Genomic DNA, 21,074 nt, shown 5'->3' with positions numbered 1-21,074 from the left:
AATGGTCATTAACAAAACTCTCACTGAGTGTGTGTGTTATAGCTCAAAGAGGGTATCAGAACAACTTGTGATTGAATAAATACAAAAACAGTACTGAGCAAACTTTTTTTTAATGTAAACTGTCTGATTTAGAGAAAAAGGAATGAGTTCATCATCAAGAGAGAACATCTGACATCAATTAACTCTCATTTACTTTAAAGGGAAGAATTAAACACAAAATTACCTTTGAAGGTTTCAAGTTCCTTCCTGTAGAAAAAAAGAAGAAAATGTGAATTTTATTTATTTGAAGTATAAACATACAGCATTGTATTAGTTTCAGGTGTGCAACATAATGATTCCACAATCCTACACATCACTCAAGGCTCACCGCAATAAATGCCATCACCATCTGTCCCCAAACAACAGTATTACAATATTATTGACTATATTCCCTATGCTGTACTTTTCATGTCTGTGACTTATTTATTCTATAACTGGAAATCTGGGGGTGCCTGGGTGGCTTGGTGGGTTGAGCGTGGCAACTTCGGCTCAGGTCATATCTCGTGGTTCATGAATTCGAGCCCCACATCGGGCTCTGTGCTGACAGCTCAGAGCCTGGAGCCTGCTTCAGAGTCTGTGTCTCCCTCTCTCTCTCTGCCCCTCCTCAGCTCACGCTCGCTCGCTCGCTCTCTCAAAAATTAACAAACATCAAAAAAAAATTGTAACTGGAAATTTGTCCCTCTTCATCCCCTTTATTTATTGCACCCATCTCTCTACCCAACTCCCCTCTGGCAACAAACCATCAGTTTGTTCTTTTCTGTATTTAAGAGTCTGGCTTTTCTGTCTGGTAAGAAAATGTATTTGTGGTTTTAAAGTCATCTATTCCCAATGGAAACTGCTCTTAGATTATAATAAAAATGTATACGCTTCAAAGGCACAGAGGGGCACCTGGGGGGCTTAGTTGGTTAAGCATCCAACTGTTGATCTCAGCCAGGCCATGATCTCAGGGTCGTGACTTCAAGTCCCAAGTTGGGCTCCACAACAGGCATGGAGCCTACTTAAAAAGGTAAATCAAATAAATAAATTAACTAACTAACTAAATAAAAGCCCAGAGTGGTATTTCTGGATGTTCACATATACTTTACTGAAATTATCAATACAATTAGTCTAAAGCTACTATTTTCAGTTTTTCTGCTATTACCTTATTAATGGCTTAAAACAAAATCCTGCCAGAATTTAAAGAATTAAAACACTGAAACACTTATATAAAAAAAAAAAAAAGGTATTTTTATGCCAGCTATGAACCATCTCATATATATAAGAGTCAGTTTATAAAAGCACTTAACAATTTTCCCTCCACTGATCAATATTAAATAATAGATTTTTAAGACCCGTTAGTTAAAAGTCATCCAGAATAGGTGCCGTTATTTCCCCTTTTAAGTGAAAGAGAAAAGCACATATCAAAGGACTGCGGTCCACAGCTCATCCTGACACAAAAGGGCCAAGCCTCCAGGAAACTGTCCGGTTTGTAATTCTGTCAGTGTCAATTAAGGATCCTGAAATACCAAGTTTCCTGGGGAAATGCACAACAGCAGAAAACAGATAAACAATCATAAAACAGAACATTTTTGACATAGCAAGTTTTTTTCAGGTTTTCCTTCATAATCTCATAACTATATTTTTCATCATGATCAATAAAAATAAAAAGTAATTTGGGGAGGTAAATTTATTTAGTAAAAGCTTGTTATCCCCTCAAAATAGGAGACGTTCATCTTTATTTGCACTCTGGGCTTTACTAAAACCTAGGGATATTCTGAATTCCCAAATCCACTCTCCACACTACTAATTACAATACCCCTCATGTTCCAAAATAGTTGACTACAATTAACAGCTGGTGGAGGGGACGGGCAAGCTGCCTGCCGGAAGGCCAAACACAGAATACACTTGTCACAGCCAAGGGAAGGCTCTGAAGTCAGATGGTCACCTCCCTCCTCTTTTCTGAAAACACACTGACTCCTTGTAACAACGCTCCAGTGCCACAGTTCATTAAGACAAAGACGGTTATTTTCAACCCCGTCTTTAAACAAAAAAAAAAGAAAGTGAAATTGTTTTCCTTCAGCCCATAGTCCCACTTCATTCTGGAAAGATTATTCAGGTCAAGTTAAACATGCCTAAGACTTACTTTATCCTCTGATGATGGGAAGAAGCTGAAAATACGGAACCAAAAGGCAAGATGTAAGAGAACATCTTGCAAAGACACCTTCAATTTACTCCCCACCGATGCCCTCACAGGAGCGATTCTCTAAGCCCGCTGATGGGTGGAAAAGGTGAAAGAGCCCTCAGCTCCATATTCTAGCGAGTAAGTCTTTTCTTTGACTATAGGCTTCAGAGTGCACTGGCTTTCCACCTTTTAGAATATGTAACAGTGAGCAAAATTCCTATAAGGTACCTTCTGTTTTCAAAAGCCAGAACTCAAGAGTAATAATTTCAGAGACTTTCTCTCCCCCACCCCCACATCCCCAAACGGCAACAGCTACAAGACACATAATCCCACGTCTGTTTCATCGATGGGTGGCCACCCGATAGAGGGACGTGGCCCTTCATGAGGAGGCCCATGCTCACCTCCCCAGCTTTGGGCCGCCTCCTCACGTCAAGAGAAAAGTCAAGAGAAAAGGGGAGAAGCCTAGCAGCACGCGCTGCATACGCATCCCCTATTTATGGACTATCATGACCCACAACTGTTCGTTAAATCTCCAAAAAACTTCCTTCCAGACGTTAAATCATTTCTGGCCCATTTCCTAAAAAAGAAGACTGGCCGAGGTAGCAAAGGGAAGGATAGGTGTGGTTTAAAGGAAAGATCAGTGTTAATGGAACTTTCGTTAAAAATTGGTTAACAATGAGCGGCGCCTGGGTGCTCAGTCGGTTAAGCGTCCGACTTCGGCTCAGGTCATGATCTCACGGTTCGTGGGTTCGAGCCCCACGTTGGGCTCCGTGCTGACAGCTCAGAGCCTGGAGCCTGTTTCAGATTCTGTGTCTCCCTCTCTTTCTGCCCCTCCCCCACCCGTGCTCTTTCTCCGTCTCAAAAATAAATAAACATTAAAGAAAATTAAAAACAAAATTTTTAGAAAATGTTTATTCATCTCTGAGAGAGACAGAGACAGCACGAGCAAGGGAGGGGCAGAGAGAGAGGGAGGCAGAGGATCCTAAGCAGGCTCTGCACTGTGAGCACAGAGCCCGATGCGGGGTTCGAACTCATGACCCATGAGATCATGACCCGAGCCTAAGTCAGACGCTTAACCGACTGAACTACCCAGGGGCCCAGTGTTCTGGAACTTTTAAAGAACTGACAAAGCAGGGGCTCTGAAATCAAGTAAAGATTTTATTTTATTGAATAAAATCTTTATTTTATTGAAATTTTATTTATTGAAATCAAATAAAGAACTGACAAAGCAGTGGCTTTGAAAAAAGCCTTGAAATCTCCTAGTTTTTAGGGCGGAGTCCACATTTATCGGCAGTAATAAGCATCTGGAAATAACAGACATAAGAGAAGAGAGGGCAAGGCATGCCGGGCCGAGCAGACGCGACAGTGAAACTGAAGACATGGAGGCCACATGATGCAGGGTCTGTATTCAGGCAAGAGCAAACACTGGAGGACGGCAGGCTGAGCGAACAGAAAGAGTGGGAGAGAAGGTTAAAAAGGTAGAGGGTTCCGAGTGCCAGGCTAAACGGATCTGGTTTTATTTTTAGCAGGATAGCATGAGCAAAGCTGCGCTTTAGGAAGAACATTCTAGCTGTGATGGATAGATCCAGTGACAAGGGGAAGAACAAAAGCAGGCAGCGCTCAGGAAACTATCAGAGGAGTTTGAAGAAGAGCTAATTAGTGCCTGGGAAGAGCAACATCAGTGGCAAAGGCGACCAACAGGAGGAGGTCCGTTTGAAAACGCCACGGAGAAGACTCAACAGTCTGGGCAACCGATCCCACAGGGATCCACGGAGGGAGGAGAGGAGTACATTCATCCAGCGGGTTCCGGTCTGGACCCCTGGAAGGCAGGCGAATTCATTAAGAGCAAAACACTCAGGAAGGGGAACAGACTTTGGAGGGCAGCGCATGAGTTCAGTTTGGAATCCGATGAAATAATCTGGCGATGCTGAAAGACAGGACACCCACCCGCTGAGTAGGCTACTCAAAACTCTAGCTCTTCCAGATTTGTACTTCCTTGCTTCCCAGTCTTGAACAGATTCCAACTTGGCCTCCAGACGCCACCACTGCACAGTCAAGGTCACCAACAATCATATGTTGCCAAATGCAGAGATCACTTCTAACTTTCCATCTGAATCCCGCAGCAGCATTCGACCCAACTGGCAATCCCTTGAGAAAGTTTCCTCTAGTTTTTCTCTCTTCCTTGGATTCTTCTGCTAGCCACCCCCCGCCCCCAACCTCTTCCAGACCACTACACTCTCACTGCAAGACTGGTTGAGGGCTCCCTTTCTCTTCCGCTTACATTCCCTAACAAGGTAATTTCATCCAGCTACGCAGCCTTAAATACTATCTGTATGCTGACTTCTTAATTTATAGATCTGTTCTCTCTCATATGCAACTGTGGTTCAACACCTCTACTCAAGTAGACCAGGCTTCTCAGACAGCATTTACACAACGGCCTATTCTTCCGCCAGTCTCCTCCTGCATGTCCATTAATGGCATTACCATATTCCTCAAGTTTGGTTTATCCATGCCTTCACTCTTCACGTCCAATCCATCAGGACACCTTGTCACTTGTATCCCAAAACATATCCTGAATCCACCCATTTCTCTCCATGATCACTTTATCAACCTTGTATCCCTTTTCTTATATGGCATGTAATCTTTGTTGTGTTCAGTCACTCATTCAGCAAAATGTTTATCGAGCCTTAGACACTAGAAATAATGTGAAGTTTGGAATATGCATGCTCCATAACCTCAAAGGAGACACAGAAGTAATAATGCAACAGAAATCGATCCTACGACGTATCACTCTGGTAATGCCAAGTTTCTACAGGAATAGAGAGGAGGGGGCAACTCAGACACGTTGGTCTGCAGCAAAGGCTTTCTGAAGGCGTGGGGACCGGACTGCGTTTCGAAGGAGAGTGTACCTACGATGACGATGGCCAACATTTACTGAGAACATGGCAGACATGTTACTCCTAGCCATTACGTAACACTCCCCGTCAACCAAATGAAGAGGTTAAACAGGCGTTTTAACACCCGGTCACGCTCCAAACTCTACTAGAAATGGAACAATGATCGCTGTAAAACAGCTTTCAAGTTCATCTTTTCCACAAAGACATCCCTGACACCCAACTGGTGATCGCCTCATACCCAAGCTCCCATAGGGCTTAACTCTGTCAGTTTTCTAAAACGTCATGTGCTGCCTTGTGATGCAGTTATTTCCGTACAGATATCAACGCCACAGTTACACTGCCGAGTTCCTGATGTGCAGAGATCCCGGCTCAACCACCCTGACCGCACACGGGCAGGGTCAGACCCAACCGACATGCAGAAAATCAAGGTTATCAAGTACTGTGGCTGCGAAATGACTAAGATCTGCTTCTTCAAGGAAGCCCTTGCTGTAACTACAGAGAATTTCATTCTTTATAAAAACATCTGGTCATATACTATCTCATTTGATAATAACTTGTTTGTCACTTTCATTTCCAAAAATTGGAGTCTCTTACTTTTCGTAATTTAATAGTATTTTCAGAAGGTCGCAGAAATAGAAAGAATTGAAATACTCTTCTAGATTTTACCGTAGCTTAAAATTTACTCAGTTCAGCAAGCGCTTTATAAAATTCAGCATAACGAACCCTGAAACTAAAACATTTAACAAGTAACACCAGACTCAAAATCTAATAATATTTCCAAAGGGTGATAGTGCTATTTAATCATTTTCTCTACAGGGGTTGAGTTACAAGGGCAGAATGAAAAAGAAAAAAAAAAAAACCATTATACTAATATATAAATCTATGGAATGTTCCAGAAAATGTATTAAATCTGTATATGTATAGAAATCAACTAAATCAGACTCACAGATGCAAACTTAATAGATTGGAACCACTGGATAAATATCTCCATGAACACGATCATCTCACAGATGGAAGCATACTTTCTCTAAATACTAAACTGCTTCCCCTCGGACAAACCCACGACAGAAAGCTAACACGATGATTCTGTATGGCAAGACATCACATTCAAAATGCCAACCGCGGTACAACTCTTCACGTTTTTCTTCACATTTGAAAATATTTAGGGGTAATTTTTTTTTTTTAAGAACGATCAGCCAATACTTGTCTAGAAGAGACTTGAAGTTTCCCTTTGTTATGGCTGATGGATGGAATCGACCACCGTAACTAATCGTTCACAGGAAAGATCTCACAAAAAGGACCACCTACCACTCATTATCACCAGGTCTGCCGGTCCCAGCATTCCACAGTTATGAAAATGTGCATCCTTACAGGCTTGCTGGGTTTGTGGCTGACAGGGCAGAAGGTGGATGGGGGGAAGGCTTGGGAGGAAGAGAGTTGGCCTTCTAGCTTGAAGTAAACTTTCTCAAAACCATCTGTATCTTAGAAATCCCTGTTGTTATTTACTCCTTACACAGATCCTGCCCAGGGGATGTATTACACAACATAAAACATTTTGTTTTATCTGTAAAACGAAACTTCTTGAAAAGCAGCTAACTTATCATAAAAACTGCACTAAGTCCTTATTTATCATACTATTAATATAGTTTTATGTACTTATCTACTTTGGGAAAGCACGGCCTAAAAAGTAATAAAATGACAGGATCCTACAATATTGGCCTTCAAAGTTGAAAAGAACCTGAATAATGGCAATTAAAGATTTAGAATTTAAAAAAATTCTCCCTCTCGCCTCCCTGCCACAACAAGATAATGAAGGTCTAGGAAATGGGCTGGTTGGTGGCAGCACTAAGTTTTGTGTAGATTAAATTCCCCCCAAACTTACAGGAAAATTACTTTCCTAGACCTGTTTTCCATTCAAATCTGTCTGATTTGGAGGGGGACACAGGAGGGTGGAGGAAGCAGGATAAAGAAGGACGAGATAGGGAGAAGGAATATTATATAGTGAGGAAGAGCGGGCTTGAGGATGAAAAGCTACACAGTTGACAAGTGACAGCACTGGGGAAGAAAGTCCGCGCCTCTCTGGGACTCTCTGCATGTGCCATCTGTGGTACCCAGAATGCAGGTCAAGGGCACACGGCCTCCGTAAGTGCAAGTTGTGACCGACCTGAGATACTTCTGCCCCAAGAGAAAGCAGCGGGGTAAACTACCAAGTCTACTGGATACCAGAGTCACATTTATTAAACTCAGAGACACCCCCCGAAGTTTGGGGTATCATTTGGGTCCACTCAGCTCTATGCAAGCACATTCCTCTTTTAAGAAACTGATGAAATAAATAAATAAATAAATAAATAAATAAAAGAAAAAAAAAGAAACTGATGAGACTAAACTTGAAAGCCATCATCACGGATGTAAACACACCCCAGAAGACATCTCATGAGTTCCAAAATCTGTTCAACACCTTTATTCTCACTGATGTACTGAAAAGTGTTCAGTGACTAACCCACGACAGCTAATGGATTGATTTTTTAAATTACAAGATAAGTGAGGGACGCCTGGGTGGCTCAGTCAGTTAAGCGGCCAACTTCGGCTCAGGTCATGATCTCACAGTTCGTGAGTTCAAGCCCCGTGTCAGGCTCTGTGCTGACAGCTTGGAGCCTGCTTCGGATTCTGTGTCTCCCCCTCTCTCTGCCCCTCCCCTACTCACGCTCTGTCTCTATCTCTCAAAAATAAACATTAAAAAAAAAAAAAGAATCCAATACCTTTGTATTACTGATTTTTTTTTTTTAATTCACAATGGCCACCCAGCTTCCTAAAAGAAGAATACTCTATCACTCAGTATTGCCGAGGCAGTGGTCTGCTGTTTCTTGGCATTGTACGGCCAGCCACACACCTGACACTGTATGTCCCCACAGGTGTGGTGAGTCTGTGGCTGGTACGGCAGAAGGTGGATTAAAGAAAAACATCATGCATTCCACATCCAAATGTATTCACGATCCAGTGGTACCACTACTGAAAAACCACGCTTGCTCATTTTTAAAATTAGCAGTCACGAGAGCTGAGGTGGTCAACGCTCGGAGAGAAGCGAGACTATTTTCATTCTCCACAGCATCCAATCCCAGTGTGGATAGCTTTCTGTGGAGCTGATATCTGATGTATATTTTTTTCATTTTATTTAGAGAGAGACAGAGGGAGAGCGAGTGGGAGAGAGGGACAGAGGGAGAGAGGGGGTGATGGGCAGAAATAGGGAGAGAGAGAGAACGAGAAAGAGAATCTTAAGCAGGCTCCACGGTGAGCGTGAAGCCCAACATGGGGCTACAGCACAACCCTGGGACCCTGACCTGAGCCAAACCAGAGTTAGACACTCACAACTGACTGAGCCACCCAGGTGGCCCGGAGCCGGTGTAATATAAAGGGTATGAACAGACTTCTAAGTCAGAGACACATTGGTCTGGTGTAGCTTTGCCACTTTCTGGCTCTGCAGCTCGGGGTAAATTATCTCAACTCTCTTAGTCTGGGGGCGCCTGGGTGGCTCAATCAGTTAGGTGTCCGACTTCAGCTCAGGTCACGATCTCACGGTTTGTGAGTTCGAGCCCCATATCGGGCTCTGAGCTGACAGCCGGGAGCCGGGAGCCTGGAGCCTGCTTGGGATTCTATTCTGTGTCTCCCTCTTTCTCTGCCCCTCTCCTGCTCACACTCTGTCTCTCAAAAATAAACACTTAAAGAAATTAAGCTCCTTAGTCTGATTTTCCTTGATAAAAAGAAGAGTATGCATATTCAGATCATCATTATGAGAATTCTCTGAGTTAATTTAGACTACAGCTTTTTTTTACCTTTTTAAGTAGGCTTCACACCCAGCACAAAGCCCAACATGGTCTTGAACTCACAACTCTGAGATCAAGACCTGAGCTGAGATCAAGAGCTGAACACTTAATCGACTGAGCCACCCGGGTGCCCCTAGACTACAGGTTTTTAAAAAATGTTTATTGGGGGGTGGGGCGCCTGGGTGCCTCAATCAGTTAAGCGTCTGACTTCCTCTCAGGTCATGATCTCACAGTTCGTTGAGTTCAAGCCCCACGTCAGGTTCTGTGCTGACAGCTCAGAGCCTGGAGCCTGCTTTGGATTCTGTGTCTCCCTCTCTCTCTGCCCCTCCCTTGCTCACACTCTGTCTCCCTCTCTCTCCTTCAAAAATAAATAAAAAATTTTTAAAAAAAGTTCTCACATTAAAAATTTTTTTTAATGTTTTTTTTTTTTTTTTTGAGAGAGAGAGAGGGAGAGTGCAAGCAGGGGAGGGAGAGGAGAGAGGGAGAGAGAGAATCCTAAGCAGTTTCCACACACAGCACAGAGCCCCATGTGGGGCTCGAACTCACAAACCATGAGAAAATGACCTGAGCCAAAATCAAGAGTCAGACACTCAACCTACTAAGCCACCCAGGCATCCCCAAACTACCGTTTTTAAGCACAGTACCCAGTACATGCTACTGTTACCTAACATACCACCATAACTTAGCTTTTACCTTGAAGATGATGAGAAGTCTTAATCATATCTGTATTTTAGGGGGAAAAAAAGGAATACCAGTAATAAAAATGGTCTGAAGGACATGACTGTAGACAGACTAATTAGGAAGCTATCACTGTAACTGTGGCTGCACAGATGTGGGCTGGAAAGGACCAGTGAAGACAGAAAGGCAAGAACAGAGTCAAGGAATATTGGGCTGGCCTGGGAACTGAACGGAGACGGCAGGAGAGGGAGAAAGGGACTATGACGTACTGCATCACAAATCAGCCCTCAACAGGTACAAAAAGACTGAGATCGTACCAGGCATATTTTCAGATCACAATGCTATCAAACTTGAAGTCAAAACTTGAAGAAAAAATTTGGAAAGCCCTCAAATACATGGAGGTTGAAGAACATCCTACTAAAGAATGAATGGGTTAACCAGGGAACTAAAGAACAAATTAAAAAAAAAAAAAAAACAAACACGGAAGCAAATAAAAATGAAAACACAATAGTTCAAAACCCTTGGGATGCAGCAAAGGCAGTCCTAAGAGGAAAGTACACTGCAGTTCAGGCCTATCTCAAGAAGCAAGAAAGGTCCCAAACACACAATCAAACCTTACACCTAAAGGAGCTAGAGGAGGAACAGCAAATAAAACCTAAAGCCAGTCTAAAGCCAGCAGAAGAAGGGAAATAATAAAGATTAGAGCAGAAATAAACAATATAAAAATAAAAAGAACTCCACAGTAGAACAGACCAATGAAACAAAGAGCTGATTCTTTGAAAGAATTAACAAAATTGATAAACCCCTACCCAGACTTATCAAAAAGAAAAGGACCCAAAAAAAGATAAAATCAGGAATCAAAGAGGAGAGATCACAACTAACACCACAGAAATACAAACAATTATAAGAGAATACTATCAAAAATTATATGCCAACAAATTGGGCAATCTGGAAGAAATGGACAAATTTCTAGAAACTCACAAACTACCAAAACTACAACAGGAAGAAACAAAATTTAAACAGAACTGAATCAGTAATCAAAAATCTCTCAACAATTGTCCTGGGCCAGACGGCTTTCCAGGGGAATTCTACCAGACGTTTAAAGAAGAGTGAGTACCTATTCTTCTCAAACAGTTCCAAAAAACAGAAATGGAAGGAAAACTTCCAAACTCATTCTAAAAAGCCAACATTACCTTGATTCCAAAACCAGACAAAGACCCCAGTGTAAGGGAGAATTACAGGCCAAGATCCCTGATGAACATAAATGAAAAAGTTCTCAAGATATTAGCAAATTGTATTCAACAGTACATTAAAAGAATTATTCACCATGATCAAGTGGGATTTATTCCTGTGCTGCAGGGCTGGTTCAATACTCACAAATCAATCAACATGATTTGTCATTAATAAAAGAAAGGGTAAGAACCATATGGTCCTCTCAATAGATGCAGACAAAGCATCTGACAAAATACAGCATCCTTTCTTGATGAAAACCCTCAACAACATAGGCATAGCTGGAACATACCTCAACATCATAAAGGCCATATACTAAAGGCCATATAATATCATCCTCAACGGGGGAAAACGGAGAGCCTTTCCCACTAGAGTCAGAAACAAGACAATGATGTCCACTCTCACCATTACTACATAACACAGTACAGATGTCTTAGTCTCAGCCATCAAACAACAAAAAGAAATAAAAGGCATTCAAATTGGCAAGGAAGAAGCCAAACTTCTACTATTTGCAGACAGGATACTCTATATAGAAATCCCAAAAAGACTCCACCAAAAAACTGCTATAGAAGACATGAATTCAGTAAAGTCATGGGATATGAAATCAACATGCAGCAACCTGTTGCATTTCTATATACCATTAATGAAGCAGCAGAAAAAAAAAATCAAGGAATCCATCCCATTTGCAATTGCACCATAAACAGTAAGATACCGAGGAATAAACCTAACTAAAGAGGTAAAAGAGCTATATTCTGAAAACCAAAGAACACTTATGAAAGAATCTGAAGAGGACACAAAGAAATGGAAAAGCATTCCATGCTCATGGACTGGAAGAACAAACACTGCTAAAATGTCTATGCTACCCAAAGTAATCTACACATCCAATGTAAGCCTTATCAAAATACCACGAGCATGTCTCACAGAAGAACTGGAACTAACAATCTTAAAGTTTGCATGGAACCACAAAAGACCTGAATAGCCAAAGCAATCCTGAAAAATAAAAAACTGGAGGCATCATGATTCCAGATTTGAAGCTATATTACAAAGCTGTAGTCATCAAGGTAGTATGGTACTGCCACAAAAACAGACACATAGATCAATGGAACACAACAGAAAACCCAGAAACGGACCCACAACTATATGGTCAACTCATCTTCAACATGGCAGGAAAGAACATCCAACGGAAAAAAGACAGTCTCTTCAACAAATGGTGTTGGGAAAACTGGACGGTGACATGCAGAAGAATGAACCTGGACCACTTTCTTATACCATACACAAAAATAAATTCAAAATGGATAGAAGACCTAAATGTCAGACAAGAAATCATCAAAATCCTAGAGGAGAACACAGGCAGCAACCTCTTTGACCTTGGCTGGAGCAACTTCTTACTAGACATGTCGCTGAAGACAAGGAAAACAAAAGCAAACATGAACTATTGGGACTTCATCAAGATAAAAAGTTTCTGCACAGCAAATGAAACAATTACCAAAACTAAAAGGCAGCCTACAGAATGGGAGAAGACATCTGCAAATGACACACTGTATAAAGGGTCAGTATCTGAAATCTATAAAGAATTTATCAAACTCAACACCCAAAAAACCACCCAGTTAAGAAATGGGCAGAAGACATGAATAGACACTTTTCCAAAGAAGACGTCCAGGTGGCTAACAGACACATGAAAATATGCTCAACACCACTCATCAGGGAAGTACAAATCAAAACCATGATGAGATACCACCTCACACCTGTGAGACTGACTAAAATTAACAACACAAGAAACAACAGGTGTTGACAAGGATACGGAGAAAGGGGAACCCTTCTGCACTGTTGGTTGGAATAAAAGCTGGTGCAGTCACTCTGGAAAACAGTATGGAGGTTCCTCAAAAAACTAAATAGAACTACCCTACGACCCAGCAACTGCACTATTAAATATTTACTCAAAGGATACAAAAACACAGATTCAAAGAGATAGATGCATCTCAATGTTTATGGCAGCATTATCAATAATAGCCAAACTATGGAGAGAGCCCAAATGTCCATGGACTGATGAATGGATGAAGAAGATGTGGTATGCATACACACACACACACACACACACACACACACACACACACAGGAATATTAGTCAGCCATCAAAAAGAATGAAATCTTGCCAGTGGAGCTAGAATGTACAATGCTAAGTGAAATAAGTCAGAGAAAAACAAATACCGTGTGATTTCACTCATATGTGGAATTTAAGAAACAAACAGATGAAAATACGGCAAAGGGGGAGGGAAAGAGGAGAGAGAAAAAACAAACCACAAGAGACTCTTAATGATAGAGAACAAACTGAGGGTCGATTGAGGAGGTAGGTGAGGGATGGGCTAGATGGCTGATGGGGATTAAGGAGGGCACTTGTGATGAACACTGGGTACTGTACGTAAATGATGAATCACTGAATTCTGGTCCTGAAATCAATATTGCACTATGTGTTAACTAAAAAGAACAAAAAAAAGAGATTATGACGACTTGCATGTCTGTGGAATGGGTAAATCTGTAGATGGTGATACCTTATTGAGACAAGGAAAGGTCAAGTTTTGCTGTGGAGTATAAGTTGGGGCAGGCTGCTCTTGAGACATCTGTTGAGATATACAAGTAGAGATGTCCAGATGGCAACGGATTCTGAAGGTAAGAAGAGAGACCTAAACTAAGACAGTAATTTCCTAATGGTCACCACTTGGGTGGTAGATGAGCCAAGGATCTGGTAGGTGTTACCTAGGGAGGGTATGCAGAATGGGAGGAGGCAATAACCAAGAACAGAATCCAAGAGAATAACAGCATTAAAGCAACAAAAACTGAAAACTAATGTAGGGTAGAGAAGAAAATTTATGATGCTAGTATTGTAGAAGTCAAGAATGGACAGTTTCAAGAAGTCAGGTAAATAAGGATTTATTTGTCAATGGACTTAGCTACCTAAAAAAATAAGAAAAAAATACAGATCAAATATTTAAAGTGCATCATGGATTCTGTCTCTATTAATGTCTTCAAGTCATAAAACTTCATACAATTTGCTCTATTAACATTTTCATTTTTTAAAAAGTTTATTTGAGAGAGACAGAACAAGCAGGAGAGGAGCAGAGAGAGGGAGAGAGAGAATCCCAAGCAGGCTCTGCACTGTCAGAGTGGAGCCTGATGCAGGGCTTGATCTCACGAACCATGAGATCATGACCTGAGCTGAAACCCAGAGTCAGACGCTTGGTCAAGTGAGTCCCCCAGGCACCCCCCTCTATTAATATTTTACCTTTAGTGTGCCAGGCTTCTTGTCCATTCATTTAAATGAATAAATAATTCTTTCTAAAAGTTCGCTTATGAGGTAAAATAGTATTTTAACTTTCCTTGAGTCAGCCCAATGTTTATAATTTTAATGGATACTATGTTTTTAAATCTATGTAAAAGTACGGAATATTGCTTTCAAGGGATAAATTCTTATCTGAGTTAATCCTTGAGAGGTATGTATCAGCTTCTCTCTTCTCCTCCCCAAAGAAGTAATGTGTTATCTTACGACAGGAATGCACTTTGACATCAGTAAGAAGATGAACACCGTCATGAACAAAGCCTGACGTGAAACTTCCAGAGAGAAAGGAAAATGTTGCTCATGTTGGAGGAAAATGCCCCTCTTCTAAATCCAGGATCGGACCCTCCAGTAGCTAATGACTCCGTGCCCTCTGAAACAATCACAGTGCCAATTTTCTGAGGCAGAACGAAAGACTGGGAATGGTGGAAGGCAGGTGGGAATAGAGACCACAGAGAAACTGGGCCAATGTAAACCCTTGAGAGCGCAGCCCGGGAGGGTGAGAGAAACAGGCACCGGGGAGAGGGGCTGCTTTGCCCTGGTGTCCCCTGCCACTGAGCGCAGAGTGACAGGCTGCTGAGCCCGTCGCATCTCCAGAACCCACCAAGAATTCCAGAAAAGTAACAAAAGCAAAGGGTCCCACCACGTTGTAGCCACGCTCACCTGAAGACTAAAACGACAACGGACTTCATACTTCCGAGAGCATCTCTGAAGAAAAGAGTAACCAATGAGGAAACGTGACAGACTCCGAAACGGTATCGGGCCACGTAAGATGTCAACTATTCCAAATGTAACAAGTTGGTTCTAGAACACCGAAAGTTATTATGGCCCCTGTAAATTATAACGCACAAGCTATAACCAATCTCTTCTTCAGAAAAAGGATCACCTCTTTGTAAGCCCAGGATAATCATAATGATGTCTGGCTGAATTTCAGTTAACCTTGCTTAAGATGGCTGTATTTTTAGTCTTGATCACTCTGAGCCACAAATACATACTCAAGTTTTCACTGTTTCTATTAAAGCAAACATCTGTATACTGAATCCCAATATACAGAACTGCATTTACACACCTGGGAGGAAAAGCTCAGGAAAACCATACTGCAAACCAGTTACAGAAGTATTATTTTTAAAGAAGAAGTCAGAACATGAGTTTCTCATGTTGATGGCAAACAGATACTCACTGTTCAAAATAAAGCTCGCAGAACTTAAAAACCAGTCCTAAACTATATTTACTGTCAACCCAAGGATCTAATAACCTGTTAAAATATTCTAGCTACATCTGTTCCTGTGGCTATGTATAAAGTGTGCAACCGTCAAGATTTCTTCTCTGATGCTTTGAAATAAGAATTTGTTGAATTCCTTGCCAACTCGTAAGCTTCGGTTTCATTTTGAAAGAAAACGTAAGATTTGATCACAAATTTACGAACCCAATAAATTCATAGCCTGCCATTAAGAGGTCATTGGCTTAGCAGGTTTGTAATTACTATAGTGTAATCAATATAATTTACTATCAATTAACCACCTGGGAACCATCTAAAACTTGCATCTAACAGGGAAGTGGAAAGTAAAAGGAAAAAAATGAAGAGACAGGTTTGGGCCTGTTTTTCATCTTCCATGTCTCTACTTGGTATCTTGAACTTCTAGGATAGTTAAAATAACTATGTCCTGGTCCCTGTCCGCGAATTCTAACATCCGTATCTGTTCTGAACTGGTTTTGACTGATTGGTTATCTCAGTGTTTACTGAGTTATCTTTAATTAGATGCCACACGTTATGATTTACCTTAATGGGTGTTAGATATTTGTGTCTTCCTACAAAGATTCTTGCGCTTTGTTTTGGGATAGTTAATTTCCTTGGAAACAATCTGGACCTTTTGATGCTTGCTTTTGTGATTTGTTCCCTGGGTCTAGAGCAGGGCTCTGAGTAGGGGCTAATCATACCCCCTTCTCCTGAGAGAAGACTTTCCTGAATGCTCTTCCCAATGTCCCGTGAATTGCAAGTTTTTCCACTCTGGCTTTTGGGAACAGGCGCTGTGTAAGCAACAGGAACTGTTCACTAGTCCTGTGCGGTTTTTTCCCTCCTGCCTTTGGGGAGTTCCCTCACAGGCATTATCAGTACTCTGTTGGATATTCAAGGGAAACTTATGCGGATTTCCGGGATTCTCTCGGGACAGCCCTCCCCTCTCTGGTTCTATGTCCTATAGACTCTGGCTGCGTCTGTCTCCCAGATTCTCAGCTCTGTTTCTTCAACTCCGCATGTGCCAGACTTGCTGGAAACAGGGCAGAATGCTGGGGCGATCAGAGGCCTCGCCGCACCTGTTTCCTGTCCATCAACAATCACTTCTCCTCTTTGCCTGATGTCCAGGCTCTTCATAAGCCTGTTATGTCTGGGTTTCAGCTGTATCAGGTGGGAGAGTAAATCCGGTCCCTGTTACTCCATCTTGGGTAGAATCAGAGTCCATACCCTTCTTGTCCAGCATTGCCTGAGGGAAAGTCCTCCCGCTCCACCTTACCATTCAGCATCTTCAACCGACTACACTGCAAAACCTCAGAAGCCAGTTACTGACTTTCTATCTCCTTTGGATGACATACTTTGGAACTTCTCTTCTGGTTCCAGAACCATCTTCACCCTGGAGAATGCCACTGTTTCCTCTGTTCTAGTCTCAGCAAAGCCAGGCCTGTGTGCTACAGTCCTGCCCAGCCTCTCAATGCCCACCATCCCCAATCTTTGGAAACGGGAAGCCCAAGTCAGACCTACGGCCCACTACCTGTCCAGGTGAGTTTGGACAGTCATTTCCTAGCTCAGGATTTGGCAGATTATTCTCTAGAGCATAAACTGGACAGATACCACAAAACATGTCATAACATCTCAAGAACATCTTACAGTTGGCTTGAAAGATTTTCTAAACTTTGTCTATAAAGTCTACATGGTACCAAAAAATACAAACAACAAGAAGCATTAGCTGTGATACTGTGTAAAAGGAATGACTCTCAAAATATGCATGATTGCTAAATTTCAACAGTAGCAGTGACCCTCCCCCACCTAGAAGACAGAGCTTCTAGGAGATAACAATCAAGTTTCAAAGTCTAAATCTGTGAAAAATGTTTCTAGAGTTTAGCTTGCCCCTCAGCAGATCTCAAGTCCAATGGAAGGCTGTGTTAAAGTTATGAGTCATTTACGATTAAGTGGAATTACTAAAATCACTTTCTTCTTCAAGATGTAGCTATTTTCAGAAGAACTCTGACGTATGCTATGTGCTGAAGAAAACAAAGGATCCAGAAGTTTGGAAATAAGAAATATTTTAGACTTTTTAAAAAATATTTATTTTTGAGAAAGAGCGAGAGAGAGAGAGAGAGAGAGAGAGCATGAGCAGGGGAAGGGCAGAGAGAGAGAGAGGGGAGACACAGAATCTGAAACAGGCTCTAGGCTCCGAGCGGTCAGCACAGAGCCCGACGCAGGGCTCGAACCCACAAACCCTGAGATCACGACCTGGGCCGAAGTCGGACACCTGACCAATGCGGTCACCCAGGCGCCCCAGAAATAAGAAATGTTTTAATAAAATTACACACTTGTGTATGATTTTAAGGATAACTGCCGTGAAAGAATTTCAATAAGCATTTTAAAGAATATTATGGTGGTGCTGGAAAGATCAAAAACTTAGAAGGCTGAGATTCCACGACTGTTTCTGTTTCTAGCTCCACGTTCTCATTTTCCTAAACTTACTACTGTTCATGATTCAGGTGTTCTGGACCCTATTGCTCCTTCCACTTGGCACTGTGTAATCCCAGATCCTTTCATGGCCACCTTCTGCCTTCTGCTTCAGGTCCCAGTTTCTTCCAATCCCACAGAATCATCGGAACTTATACTTTATTACACATTTGTCACCTACCCCCCCTCCCAAATGGAAGCTGACTGCCAAATCTCAAGTCCATTTTTCTAACTGCTAGCTAGATGAACGTGGATAAATGGTTTTGAGTGGTTTGGGCTCACATACAAAATATCAACCCTTGTCAACTCTACTCAAAAAAAAAAAAGAAAAGAAAAAAAAATTAACTCTTCTGACTTGACAAAAAGTGTACTTCCTATTGCAAGGAATCCATGGGTAGGGGTGTATGGCTAACGGATCTTTTGAATTGTGTGACAACTTAGCCACTATCAGTACCTGTCCTCTGCCTATAAACACATCCTGTCCGCTATGTAATGTTTCACTACTTATCAAGGCACTGTCTATTCCTGTTTATAAAAGGTAGTATCAGTTTATATGCAGAAATTAGACAAGCTGTTTATGGGTATTTTCCCCCTACAAAATGTATATTGTTCCTTGTACGTCACTTTCATTAGATAACCAGCTGAAGGAGGATGTCCTTCTTTACAGCAGAAGTACCTGGGTTAAACCATCATCCAAATGGTTTTCAAGGGCAGACAAGAGCTAGGGGATCTTCCCCAGGAGTGCTCTAAAGTGGTATGTTTCCCCTTGCTCATGGTGAGAATCAGTCGCTACCACAGTGAGCCACAAATAGTGCTGGGAACAGACCGTGTCCTCTTATGGGGGGTGGGGAATCTACTCCCCGTGTTGGGAAGGCACATCTAATGTATGACAAAATATCATAGATCCACTCTCAACTACAGATGCATTGATATCAACACCGGGGACTGATTTAAGTGTGTTCCAACTTAAGAGGAAAAAAAAAAAGATAAGTTCGAGGAGACTGGAGACCTTGGCTCTGATGCTGGCCTCCAAGCAGCCAGTTGATTTCCTGGACCTCAATTTCCTCCTCAACTCCAATCCTTGCTGCCCTGCCCACTCCACAGGCTCTGACCTGAGATAAAAGCTGAGTGAGAAAATGCCCCAGAGCCTACTGCAGAGACCGTTAGCCGTGGAGGCATGGAAGAAATAATCCTTCATCCCCCTATTCTCCCCCGCCCAACCAGTTGTCTACCCCAGCCTTTCTGGAAATCTGCAGAGCATGAAGACATTTTAAACACACACACACCCCGTAGAGCCAATCTTTGTATCACATGTTATCTTCTTCAGAGCAAGAGAAGTCATTAGTTTAGGTTGCAGGGCATCTTGTTAAAAAGGAAGGTTTATTTATTTTTTTTAATTTTATGTATTGTGAGAGCGAGCGCACATGCAAGTGGAGAAGGGCTGAGAGAGAGGGAGAGAGAGAAAGCAGGTTCCATGCCATCAGTGCAGAGCCTGATGCAGGGCTGGAACCCACTAACCGCGAGATCATGACTGAGCCAAAATCAAGAGTCCAACACTTAACCAACTGAGCCACCCAGGCACCCCGGAAGGAGGTTCATTTTTAAGAAACTCTTCTCTGTGGATCAGATAATAGGTTTCTGATTTGGGGGAAGAGTATTTGAAAATTTCTCAAATGGTGTTATAGGACATAGAAAATACTAAGTCACAGAATTTTAGTTTGTGTTACACACAAATTGGTTTGTGAACAAGCAAGCTGTGAGACGCTGAGTCGAACAAATTTCTTTACTACAGGAATTCCCAGTAGCACTCACATGTACTGCAAAGATCCATGCGGCAAACTCGGGACAAAGTGTTTCTGGAACTTATTTGACCATAGAATGTGTCACCAGTGGCTATCTTCTCAGTCTAGATTGTTTTTTAATTCAATTTTTATATTTATCAAAATAATGCATGTACATTCCTTTAGTCAAACAGTGCCCACAGGCTTCGATTGTGATGAAGATCAGAGTTCCTGCCCTGCTCTCTCCACCTTTCTGTCCTGCTTTCCACAAGAAGCCACATTCCATTCTTGGAGCTATTTCTTCTGGTATTTTCCTCCATTATTTCTCAATAATATGCCAACGGTGGTATTTATTCTTTTTTTTTATTTTTTATTTTAAATGTTATTGATCTCCTGCTGTGGAAGATGAGGATTAGCTTTCTTAAATCCCTCCTGCGGACCCTGCAATACAGCAGGCTTCTACACCATCTTTCCAGCAAGTTACATCACAATTCTGGTTTACTCCCATGTTAGCTACTACAGAGTTCTAGAAATACTGTTTATAACTGAGTCTTGCAGTGTTTTACTTCTTTTCTTGTAAAACTGTGTTTTCCCTTAGTGTTAACAGTTGTCTTGTTTGCCCCATTTTCAAAACATCACACCTATCACTAATTGATCACCAAACTCACCATCAGAGCTTATAAAACTCTCAACACGTTCAAGCATATCAGACAACCTATTCGTTTTATTTGTTTTCCTTGGAAACACTGCTCTTGGAATCCTCCGGAAGGTCTTCCTTCTTCAGTCTGGATTGCTCACCAGGCCTGCTAAAATTTCTCTTTGCCATCCCCCTGGACCTTCCCTTTGTTTCTCTTCTCGAGGGGATGGATCCTCACTGCAATGCACCCCTCTTCTGTGTCCGTTCTTCCTTCTTGTTGTACTCCCTTGTTGGTGGAGCACGTCCTCCCGTAGTTTCCTGATACAGCGTGCGCATGAGCGAAATCTGAGTCCTTGTCCGCCTGGAAATGAACATTTCCTTGCTCTAATGTCGCTAAGTAAATATGAAGTGAAAATCATTTTCCAGTTCTGGGGGTGCTGCTGAAAAGCTGAAGTTCCTTTTGATTCCTGAACCTTAATATTAAGCCTTCTCTGAAGGCTTTTATGATCTCTATTCCTACTGTAGTGAAATTTATAACAATATGTATTGACAATGGATCTTTTTCCACTCATGTTGTCAGGTACTTGGTGGGTCCCTCCAAACTCATTCATAGCATTCAGTTCTGAACTGTGTTGTATTAGGTCTTTGTTAATTTGCCTTTTTTTCCTCTTTCTTTCTGAAGTTTCTAGTAGTAAGATAGGAGACTCAGGAATTCTCCTACTTTCTCCACATTCTTAGCTTTTCTTGCTGTATTTTTAAATTCTTTTTTTTCTTAATGTTTATTTTTGAGAGA

At 41.8% G+C, this 21,074-nt stretch overlaps 1 protein-coding gene across 3 annotated transcripts in view; it reads right to left on the bottom strand.

Annotated features, from left to right (window-relative positions):
• The window catches only part of DTNBP1 (dystrobrevin binding protein 1), a 131,079-nt gene that overhangs the window by 59,489 nt on the left and 50,516 nt on the right, over positions 1–21,074 (bottom strand). For all 3 annotated transcript variants that reach the window (XM_058732933.1, XM_058732931.1, XM_058732932.1), the window contains exon 7: positions 224–246. In XM_058732933.1, coding sequence (XP_058588916.1) covers positions 224–246 — 23 coding nt within the window. The remainder of the gene's footprint in view (positions 1–223; positions 247–21,074) is intronic.

Source organism: Neofelis nebulosa, chromosome 6, assembly GCF_028018385.1.
Source record: "Neofelis nebulosa isolate mNeoNeb1 chromosome 6, mNeoNeb1.pri, whole genome shotgun sequence".
NCBI lineage: Eukaryota > Metazoa > Chordata > Mammalia > Carnivora > Felidae > Neofelis > Neofelis nebulosa.
This window is presented reverse-complemented; position numbering and strand designations above follow the sequence as displayed.